Here is an 11533-nt window from a genome sequence, read left to right on the forward strand (position 1 = left end):
CTGCCAGTGTGTACATAGGCAGCAGGTTATGGAACCTTACCCTGTACCTTCACATCCAAGTACGTTCATGTTCATGAATAGACCTAGAGAGGGGGGTGCAGATGATGTGGCACATCATCACATAAAACATGTTTTTCTCCAATTAAAGAGAAACTAGATGCTTTTCTAATATGCTAGGGACCTATTCCTATATTATTCAATTTAAGATCAAAGCAAAAACCAATACAACTATTGAAATGTGCACTAACTTGCTAGATTTCATATAACATTTAAAAAAATACGATAGGCAAAAGAAAAAAAAGTGAAAAGTCAAAGATAGTGTGTCATTAGCTCCGTAGTCATTATAGTTAAGTATACATGCCTTATTCATTCATAAAACAAAATTAAGCCTTCTTGAGCATCTTGACAGTGTGCCCGATAGGTGTAGAAATGACTGACAGTAAAGTGAGTTAGTATTATCATACTTGCTTTAAGGTTTTTAGCTACAGGTAAAAGCAGGCTGCAGGGCTGTGCAACAGACATGAGACATTACCAGGAATGGCCAACAGACACCAAAATGGCAGAAGACAGGATACTCTGAACAGTGGAACATCACGACCATTAAACAGGAGAGGGTTGCTAACATCTGTGGAGAGGAGAAAGATTGGCAGGAATCAAGGAGATAATCATGAGCCACAAAGACAAGAGACTCTCTCAGTGCTGCCTAACTAGAAATGCTGCTGCCCCTCCCAGGTGGTTGGTTGTAAAGTTGGGATGGGTCAGGACGGTACCCCTGCACCCTCTTGGATCTGCCCCCAGGGACTTGTACCTCCCTCCCCCTTTGATTCTTGCTCCACCCAAACTTGAAAGCCAACTGCCTGTAAGGGTCAAGCAGTGCTGAGGAAGCCAACTGACTTTGTGGCTTATCGTCACCCTGATCCCTTCCAAACACTTCACCTCACAGCTGCTACGGGCTCTCTCTCCTTTTTAATAGTCTTGATTAGAGGCGGGCAATTATTTTGGGCAGAGGGCCGCTTACTGAGTTTTGGCAAGCCATCGAGGGCAGCATGACAGGCAGCCCAGGGCAGATAAATATTAATTCTCTAAACTTTTTAGGGGCCCCATGGGCCAGACAGAATGGCCTGACAGACCGCATCCGGCCCGCGGGCCACATTTTGCCCGCCCCTGGTCTCGATGCTCCAGTGTAGGGAGGGCATCATAGAAAACAGCCTGGTTTTCTGCTCCTCTGTTGATATGAAAACCTACCCCTTTATGTCCTCTGTTTTTCTCTTCAAGAAAAAAATCCAGTCTCATATCAATAGCAGACAGAGGACAATGGGACCGTCCTCTGTGAAGGCCACCCTATGTTTCACTCATCAAGCTATCCCTACTGTCCCTCTGTGACTGCTCCTGCTAACAACCTGCAGGCTACTTCTAATTCACTCCACCGCCCTTTGATTTAGTGTTTGCTTCAGCCTGAAACTGAATAACCGAGTCCTCGAGTAACCCAAACCCTGGGCCCACATCGCATCCCACGACCACAGCTTCAAGTTTCTTTTTAACTGGAGGGAAAAAAGTGCACGGACCCCGCTTTCCTCCGCTAGGTTCGGCCGGGCCAGGGGCCCCTTTGCGCGGGTACTGAGCAGGCATGCGCCGCAGACTACACAAGGCGGCGCAGCGCTAGAAGGGGGACAGGGAGGAGTCTCCCCAGACCCCGCCCCCTCGAGGAGCCCGCGCGGCGCTGAATTCGGAAGACAGGCAGCCAGTGACTCAAGCGCTTTTGAAGGCGGGGCTTCAGTGGTAGCCCCGCCCGGGCCCGCCTGCCGGGTAGCGGCGCCTACCGGCCACCGTCGGGTCAAAGGTAGCGGCGCGGGCAAGTATGGCGGCGCCGGTGCAGTTGGAGTTGTGTCATGCCGCGTGCTGCGCGAGCCGGGCGGGCGCCGGGGTGGTGTCGTGGGGTCGCGGCGAGCTCCTGGCCTTCGGCTCCTGCCGTTCCATCGCGCTCTACGCGCCCGAGGTGAGGGGCCCCCGCCCGGCCCCCTCGTGACGTCAGCCCCGCACGCGGCCCCGCTCCGCTCCAACCCTTCCCCCCCCCACACTCTAAAGAGACCTGAAGCACTGGGGTCCTGGCTGTGGGAGCAAGGTGGAGGCCAGAGCATTGAGGGAGCAGGGAAATCAAATGACCCCCCACAAAATAACCCCTTCAAGCACAGCAAGCGACAATAAAAATAAAATGTGTATCGGGGTTTTAAGTCTCCCCGCAGTGTTGGCCACGGTCAGGGCCGGGGTTGTGACTGCGGGGCACCAGTGCTCCTGCTGGGGCCAGAGTCAGGTGCCTGGCCACAGGGTCTTGCCCCAACACTCGGGTGTTGACAGGTGAGACCTGTCACTGCTGTTTTTGGGGTCAGGGAGGAATTTGACCCCCTGGTCAGATGGGTTTTTTTGCCTTCTTTTGAAGCAAGGTTTTGGCTGCTTACCTGGGGTCTCCTGAGCAAATGTTGATAGCCCTTCATAGAAGCAGGACCCTGGCTGCTGTGGTTCCCCAGCTTTACCTGCTGCAGGTTGGGGGGGTTAGGTCTGTGGTGTGTCAGAGTTAAGGGAGTTTTATGTAGAGTATAGATTATGGTTGTATCGGACAGTTTGGATAAGGATGATCCTGGTTCAGGGGGCTGGACTACATGACCTCTGGAGGTCCCTTTAAGCCCTACTTCTGTGGGACTAAAAGCAGTGACAAAGTGCTGTGCTGGGGTCCTGATCTGGCCAGCCCCTCTTCCCACCCAAATGACTGCAAAACTTTGGGGTGTTTTCCTTTTCTTTGTTTTCTCAGAGAAGAAAAGTGCTGGCAACTCTGAACGGCCACACCGACCGTGTCAACTGTGTGCAGTGGATTCGCAGAAGAGACGGCAGTGAGTAATATTCCTTTCCACCCCCTGCTGAATTTCTCAGCGCCATTTTGTCCCCTGTCAGCACAGTGTCTCTTCTCCATGGACTTGCATGGAGCTTCTGAACCTTGGGCGTGCCAGCTCTGGCTTTTGTCCATGTAACAACACAATGCAATTGGCTTCCTAGATTGTATCGACTTTGAAAGATCCCACTCAGTTTTAGGGTATAACTATGGTTTGACGTGATCTGCGAAAAATCTTGTCTCCCACCTGTGAATTGGGGAAGTATTCACACATACAAACACTAAAAAGGACTTCTTTTCAGCACTTAGGGTTTGTTACTGCTGCAGAGTTAACTCGAAAGATTGGGACCTGCACTACTGGCCTAGCTCTGGCGTGTGTGACAACACTGCAAAGCCATGCTTGAGTTCCTTGGGTTACCGGTGCTTTCTGCTCACTTGTGTGAGGTGCTGGATCTTCTGACACACACCACGAGTGTCAGATGCACCTGGGACCCTGGCTGGATCCAGCTCACAGGGTTCTTCACAGGCCAGATCCAGCCCAGGGCATGGGGATGGGCACTGTGGTAGCAGCAGTGAGAAGTCTGGAGATGGCATTGGGGTCTGGAGGCAGGGGTCTGGGGGCAGAAGCAGGTCCAGGAACAGTAGCCTCTTCTCATAAATCATGTTTCCCAGAACTGTAACCTACCTTCTGACTATGAGGGTGGTCAAGCATTGGAACCAGCTGCTTAGAGAAGTTTTGGAATCTCTATCCTTGGAAATTTTCAAGAGCAGATTGGACTGATCCTCAGCTGGGATGATTTAGTCAGGGATGGCCCTGCTCTGAGCAGGGGGCTGGACTAGGTAACTGTGTGAGATATCTTTCAGTCAGTGGCAATGTGTAGGGAGTGTACGGGGGTGCATGTGCACCCCCTGACAGCCAGTGTTCCCAGGCAGGGGCAGCAGGCGAGAGTGCTGGTGCTTCCCTTGAGCGCTGGCCAGGAAGTGGGGGCGCCTGGAAAAGTGTTCCCTGCAGTCCCCCCATGGCCGATCGCGTCCACCAGGAAATGCCAGTGGATTGCCTGGAAGTGCCAGTGGTGTGCCCCTGCCTCTTCTGGGTTGATGTGATCAGCTGCGGGGGGGATCCTCCACCCCCACCCTCGGTCACTGACTGGTTGCTGGGGGGTCAAGTGCCCCCCCCGACTCAGGAGGCACCAGTCACCTATGCTTTCAGCCCTACTTCTCTACAATTCTAATAATTTTGGTGCTCTCCTGTTAATTTTTCCTAGTTTGTCCATATCTTTCATGAAGTGTGAGATTGAAAACTGGACAAATTATTCCAGATGAGGCCTCAGTAGTGTGGAAGAATCACTTCCCTTGACTTGCAAATGATGTTCCTTTAATGTAACTCAGTATGCTATTGGCCTCTTTTTTTTTTTTTTCAACAAGTGTACATTGTTGGCTCATTCAGTTTATGGGCCACTGTGACCCCTAGGTCATTTTTTTTGCAGTGCTGTAGTTTAACCAGTCATTCCCCAGTCTCTATTTGTGTATGTGATTGTTCTGTCTAAAGTGTCAGACTTTGCACTTGTCCTTACTGAATTCCTTTTGGTTCATTTCAGCACATTTCTTCTGTTTATCTGGGTCATCCTGAATCCTAGCCCTACCCTTCAGAGTGTCTGCAACTCCACCCAACTTGATATTATCTCCAAATTTGCTAAGTGGAATCCTACTTTCCAGATCATTAGTGAAGGTGTTTAGCAGTACTGGACCCAGGACAGACCCTTGGAAATCTCTTAGTATTCCCAACTGGACATAAGGCCATTGATGACTAGTCTTGGAACACAATGATCAAGTTGGTTGTGTATTTATTTTACAATACTTCCATCTAGACTGTTTTCTTAGCTGGCTGATGAGATGATCATGGGAAACAGTGTTGAGAGGCTTGCTAATGTCAAGGTATAGCCCATCCACTGCCCTGCCACAGTTTTTCATAGCTGGAAATCAGGTTAGTTAGGCATGAGTTGCTTTTGGTGAGCCCAGGCTGGCTGTTTCTTACCACATTTTTTTTCCTTCAGGTGCTTGGAGATAGACATCTTGATGACTTGTTCATGATCTTTCCAGATATTAAGGTCAAACTAACTGACTGGTCTGCAGTTCCTTGGTTTCTCCATTTTCTTTTTAAAGATTGGCACTATATTTGCCTGTTTCCAGTGTTTTGAGAGCTCACATGACCTCTGTGTGTTATCAAGGATCATAACCAATGTCTCTGAAATTACTTTAGCCAATACCTTTAGTACTGTAGGGTGTATCCCATCTGGACCTGCGAGCCTGAAATTATCCAACTTCTCTAAGTAATTCCTAACCCAGGGGTGTCAAACATATGGCCCACAGGCCAGATCTGGCCTGCAGAGCTGGATTATCTGTCTGCTAAGATTTGCCCTGACCCTGGCTGGGATGGGGGGCCTTCCCACAGCAATAGTCAAGTACCTGGGTTTGACCCATGGTGATGAAGCCCCAGCAGTACAATGGGAAGAAGCCTGCTTTGCAGCTTGTTCCCGCAGTGGCAGCCAAGCACCCGAAGTGCCAAGTTTCTTTCCATGGTGCTGCTGGGGCTGTAGCACCTGCTTTCATGTGGGATTTGGCTTTAGATGCAGGAAGAAGCCACAGTGCTGCTGGGGCTCCAGCATTGCAGCTGTCACTGGCTTGGCTGCCAGACACCTGGGCAAGAGCTGTGGCATTGGAGGTCCAGCAGCACCGTGGGAAGAAGCCTGGCACTGTCTCGTTTCTGCGGTGGTAGCCAAATGTTTGGGATGTTGTGCTTTTTTCTACTGGGTCTTCAAGTGGTTTGTATGTGTGCTGGTTCCAGGACAGGGGAGAGGAGGTGGTTTGTGAGCTCAGTCTGGCATGTGGGACTGACCGTGTACCTTTCATCTGGCCCATGGACTGGTGCTGCACCACTCACCTGGCACATAGGGCAAGACAGGTTTGACACTCCTGCCCTAACCTGTTCTTGCCCTACTGTAGGCTGCCTATCTCCTCCTTTGTCCTCACAGCCACTGCATTTGTTATCTGATAGTGGGTATTTCTGGAGACTGAAATAAAAAAGGCATTTTATACTTTACCCTTCTCCCCATCATCCATTACTAGATTGTCTTCTACATTTAGTAAGGGACCTGCACTTTCTTTGGTGTTCCACTTATTTGTGACACACTTGTAAAATCCCTTTTTATTACCTTTAACATTTGTTCCTAGTTGTATTGCAAATCATACCTTGACCTTCCTGATATCTACCCCTTCCCTCCCCTGTGTATCCATACACTCTTCCCTAGCAATATGGCCAAGTCTCCACTCTTCTTAGGATCCCTTTTTGAGTCTCCATTGTTCACTTTTTAGCTAGACCAGTTTCCTGGTGCACTTCCTATCCTGTCTATGCATTGGGATATCTTTGGTGTCAGCAGAATTAAAACCAACATGAAAAGCAAGTAAAAAATGGCCATCCAGAAAGTGCCAGAGAGTGTCCCTGTTTTTATTGATCTTTGCTGTGATTGTCTTGGGACAAATTGTTTGTTAAAATGCACAGCAGGGAGTTTATTACTGGGAAATGTCACAGATATTCTTCTCTCTCATATTGTTTCTTTCTGTCCTTTGGAAATGTTACCATGGGATCTGTTGGAGAACAGAGGCATCTGTTTAGACTTCCGCCACAGCACTACTGGACCATGGTAGTCATTGCCTTATGGCTGCAGCTTCATTGCAACTGTGTGTTGCTAGAGTTTCTGGAGAATACACAGAAGAGTTAAAAGACCCTGAATGTTGATTTTTTTTTTTTTTCTCCGTGTAGCTTCTCCTGATGAAGAATATAGTATTTTCTTCCTGTCAGCCAGCTGCTTCTGCTCCAGTGATTTGTGCTTGTATTTTTGAGCTCTTCCAATAAGGGGGTGAGAGATGGAACATTTTTCTAAAAACACTAACCCCCCCCCAGTTTCATTCATCTCTCCTTCCTTCTGCTTTCCTAATAGTGAAGAACCAATTGATCGTAAAGTATTGCAGCATTTTAATGTGAGAGTCTCTTTGAAAAACAAGTTTATTAGATCATTTTGTAGATATTTTTCAATTATTATTTCAATTGTACTTCTTACAGAAATTATTTTGCTAACTTTATTTTGTTTATAAATTTTGAAATGCTTCTTGTATAGTCAGTTTCACTCCTTTTGATTGTTTTGCTAAGACTTGTTCCATTCTGTTGGGGGAAGATGACTTCTATGTTTTTCCACAGGAAGTGTTAGAGGGCACTTCTGATGTACTTGGTTCTGCATGCCTCCTGCCCCCTACTTCTTTCCCACCCACTTGCTGGGCAGAACATTAAATTCAGCAGTGTAGAAATTGGAAAATTACTTTAACAATTCTTTAAAATAGAATTAGAAACAATACACCAGGTTATTATAACACTACTTTCAAAACATGTCTTTTAAATTAGTTCCAAGGAAAAACTCAAGTTTAAAATGCTGCATGGGGCTTGATAATAATACCAGCTGAAATCAATAGAAATTCTTCTGCTCATTTATTTGTCGCTTGATCAGGCTGTCTGTTTTATGTCCTAAGGTTGGTTTCTTCTCTGATCATTAATTTTGTAATTTTTCTTTTTGTTTTGTAAGGAATGACAACCTTTCTAAATGCATTCAAGTAAACTAGATAAATACTACTGAAAATGTGATTAACTACAGTATATCAAATACTGTATAACATGCCTTCTGCTTCCAGGCTATTTTTGGGAGTCTGGAGTTCCTTGTATTTGTAGTACTGTATATGGTTTTGTGATGCCTGTTATTCAGCTGGCAAATATTGGCTTAGGAAAGTTGTGATCTGGAGAAAGTCCTCTAAAATGAAAATGTTTAGAAACCTAGCTTGAAGGTCTTGTTATGTTGTACTTCCTATACTAAAATGCCTTGGTATAAACCTTTTAAAATATTTCTGCTTTTTTAGGCTTTCTGCACAGTTCTGGAGCATTCTTTAGAAATAAAATCTTTTCTAACTGAGTGATAGGATTATTGGCAGGCTAGGCACTGAAGGTGCATATAGAAAAATAATTGCCTTGGGAAGGAAATGGCTCTTATCAAAGACTTCTGTGTTAACCTATTTTCTATCCTTTCCCTTTTGACTTCTAATTGAAGCAGTGTTTTTTTTTTTTTCTGATAACTTGTTTGGTTAAAATTAACTTGGGTGAAATTATTTGCTGAGTTCTTGGGTACTAAACTTTTATGTAAAGCTTTGCATTAGACTTCAGACTTTTACACATGTGCACACATGTATACCAAGCCAAAAAGCTTAAGATGCATCTTGTTTTTCAGTATACTTCTAAAAAAGATTTGTCCTTCATCATGTTGTTATAAAACTCACCAGATGTATCTGTGAGTTTACTTTGTAGTAGTATTCAACATTATGCCTACTCTTAAATTGCACTTTACAGCCAAGATAACTAAGGCTGCTATTTTAGTTGTGTGTTACATTTAGAGGAATTTTACCTTCTGTAAATTCTAAATCATGAGATGAATTTTGGTTGTTTGGTAACCAAAACAACACTGATTTTTATAACAGCCGTCAAAATAAGGAAGAGATCATACAACATTAACTTGGTAAAATTATTTTTCTTCAGCTGCCGAGACGGAATTAATTTCTGGAGGAACTGATAAACGACTCATTGTTTGGGAAATACAGAATATTCAGGTAGGCCAAAATTATTTTCTGTTCTTGAAATGTTTTTAATTTTTTTTTTAATTTTTAAAGAAAAATATCTGTGAAACATTTAAGTGCAATTACTTAGAACATACCTCTGAATTTCTTATTTATAGCTTAGCTAATCTTTGGCTGTAGCATCTTCTGTCTTCTCTTTCTGAAGTCCTGCATAAGCATAAATTTCTTCTGCTCTGCCACATAACTACATCTAATGGTCTTATGTATTTTTGCTTCTATTCTTTTAGTGATCCATTTCAAAACAGTCTTCATCTAAAAATTTCATTGTTTTGTCTAGGTGCCTCAAGTGATAATTTCCCCTCACTTCTGACTTCATAAAGCATTTACTACTTTTTTAAAATCTCTTTCTTCTTATTTGAGGCATGCTTTTCTGTAGTTTTATTCAGCTGAAATGTTGTGCCTTTATTTACCTTTGTCTACCATAAGTATGTTGAAACATGCATGACCACGGGTGTAGGGCTTTGATCAGATCATATCATATATTTCTCACTTTCTCAGAAAAGCGCTTAAGTTACAAAAAATATCTAAAGCAGATTCGGAAGGAACGTGACAGTTTGAACATACATGGCCTACTTTTCCATTTTCTATGGAAATCTCGATTGACCTTTTTACTTCAAGAACTGGAGCCACATGAAAATGAAATTCAAAGAATGGTCTGCTATAGAACCTTTCCTTTAGTTAGCTAGGATCAGTGTTCTCCATGACAGAGGTCAAAGCCTAAGCTAAATATATGAGAAAGAGATTGAGACATGACTGATGAAACATTTCTGATTTTATTGCTTTTCTTTTTAGAACTTTGTAACCAAATATCCAGATTTCTAACCTAAACACATATTTATGGAAGAGGTTGTTAGAGATTTTTTTGCATCACAATAGTAAAAAAAAGAAAAAAAAAAGAAAAAAAAATTGGGAATAAAGTTATGGAAGTAAGTAGTTGAGTGCAGAACTCTTTAAAATCTGCGTTGTGTTCAGCCCATCTAGTGTCAGTTATGTATATTTAATATATTTTAGGTAGTTTTTTAAAAACATTGTAATAGGCTGTGTATTGTAGAAACCATCGTCATACATATCTGCATCAGAAGGACGCTGAACCTAATTAATTACGTAAATGTGGTCTTGTTTCATCAGTTTATGCCTTTATAATAATCTGTTCCTCAAATTAAAAAAAAGTGAATATGTGTATGTTCTGCCTCTGACTTCATAACATTTTTGCTTATCCCTTAAAAAAATGGGGAGATTTTAAAAGGTAACGTTTGATTAGCAAAAAATTGTAGTAAGTCTCTCTTACAGAGTAGTTTTAAGCTAAAACATATTCAGCTCATTACTCCTTGTCTCTGTCAGTAATGTACTCCACTTTCTGATGAGCCTTATGGAAAGGAAATTGTCTTTGACAAATTGTATATTTATCATTACCTGGCTTCCTATAGTGATCTCTTACTATGACATCTGTAGTTTTGGAAGGACTGTCTTAGGACTGTCTTAAGGAGTATTCCTCTTTTATTGTAACCAAGTTACCTCTTTCTCTCTCCTTCTTATTTTGTCTAAAGACTTCATAGAACTGTCTCATCAAGCTATCTCACATACATTCTCAGTGTGCATACTTACCCCTTTTTAAGTGTTTTCATACTTTTCATATTTTCAGTGTCATACTTACCTGTTTGGAAACTTTCTCACTGTCATTGTCTGTTTGCTAGAAACTGCGCATCTTTAAAACAAAATTCACATTTTCAGTCAACTATAACTATATAGTTTCTATAATCTTGCAATATTTTGTCATGTTCAGCTTGTGAAATGCATTCACTTGGAAGGCCACACAGATGCTGTTTGTGCTGTAGATGCTGTGTACCAGACAGATGAGTTAAATCTGCTAATAGCTTCTGCAGCATCTGACTCGACTGTCAGAATCTGGACTAAGAAGGGGTCAGAAGGTAAGTTTCCATACTGTTTATACTGACTTAATCACTATTTGTAAAAACAGGTGAAAATATACATATTCGAATACAGTACCTGCAGTACAGTCTCTGAAGAACCACTTCTAAGAATGAGCTGGGTTTTGTTTTTCAAGAAAAATCAATTGTTTAATACGCTTCAAACAATGTTTATGGTGATATCTTTTATGGGACCAATTGTGTAGTTGGGAGAGATGTTAGACAAGCTTTCAGGCACAGAGGTACCTAAAGAAGGGTACTGTGTGCCTGAAAGCGTGTTTAACATATTTCTTAACTACAATGTTGGTCCAGTAAAAGAGATCACCAAAAGAACCCCCTTGCTTCTCTCATTTCCTATGAAACATCATGGTTACAGCAACACTTCAGCTTTAATAAGCTTCAGTCAGTTAGCCAGCTCAGTATCAACTCACTGAAGGCGAGGCATTACATAGGAGTAACTCACAGTGCTGAGACCCTGTCATTTATGAAGAATATAGTCTGTCATGACTATCAGCCCCGGCACAATTTGCAAGGATGGCAGTTGGATTCCCTTCTCACATGCTGAACTGCAGGATATTTCCTCTTCCATGGATTGCAGAGGCAGATCTGTATATGTGGCTACATACAGGGCTAGGACTGCCCCTTCTTGAAATCCTTCAGGGTTTGTTGCCTCTGCTTATGCAGGCAGCAGATCAGGGCCCTGTACTTGAAACAAGGATATAGAGTAATGGGTATATGTGGGGGGTCTACCTTGGGGATCTTTAAGAGGAGGCTAGACATGCACCTGGATGGGATCGTCTGACCCCAGCGCTGTTTCCTGCCCAGGGCAGGGGGTCGGACTTGATGACCTGCTAAGGTCCCTTCCAACCCAAACATCTATGAATCTAGGACAGCTCTTCCCCCCACCTTGTTTTCCTGCTGGCCCAGAATGTTACCTTCTGTCTTCCAACAGGTCTGTGTATGTACTGCAGGTGGGGTGGGGTGGGCTGTA

General features: G+C 43.7%; 1 protein-coding gene across 2 annotated transcripts in view; it reads left to right on the forward strand.

Annotated features, from left to right (window-relative positions):
• Window positions 1–1833: 1833 nt before the first annotated feature.
• Window positions 1834–11533, forward strand: part of ELP2 (elongator acetyltransferase complex subunit 2) — a 98324-nt gene continuing 88624 nt past the window's right edge. The window contains exons 1-4 of one of the 2 annotated variants that reach the window (XM_019509190.1): window positions 1834–1996; window positions 2807–2885; window positions 8517–8587; window positions 10398–10542. In XM_019509190.1, the coding sequence (XP_019364735.1) occupies window positions 1859–1996; window positions 2807–2885; window positions 8517–8587; window positions 10398–10542 (433 nt within the window). In that variant the 5' untranslated portion in view covers window positions 1834–1858. Of the gene's footprint in view, window positions 1997–2806; window positions 2886–8516; window positions 8588–10397; window positions 10543–11533 lie in introns of those variants that run through there. The other variant, XM_019509191.1, reaches the window with a different exon arrangement.

This window comes from Gavialis gangeticus, unplaced genomic scaffold, assembly GCF_001723915.1.
Source record: "Gavialis gangeticus isolate Ggan-Ray unplaced genomic scaffold, GavGan_comp1, whole genome shotgun sequence".
Lineage (NCBI taxonomy): Eukaryota > Metazoa > Chordata > Crocodylia > Gavialidae > Gavialis > Gavialis gangeticus.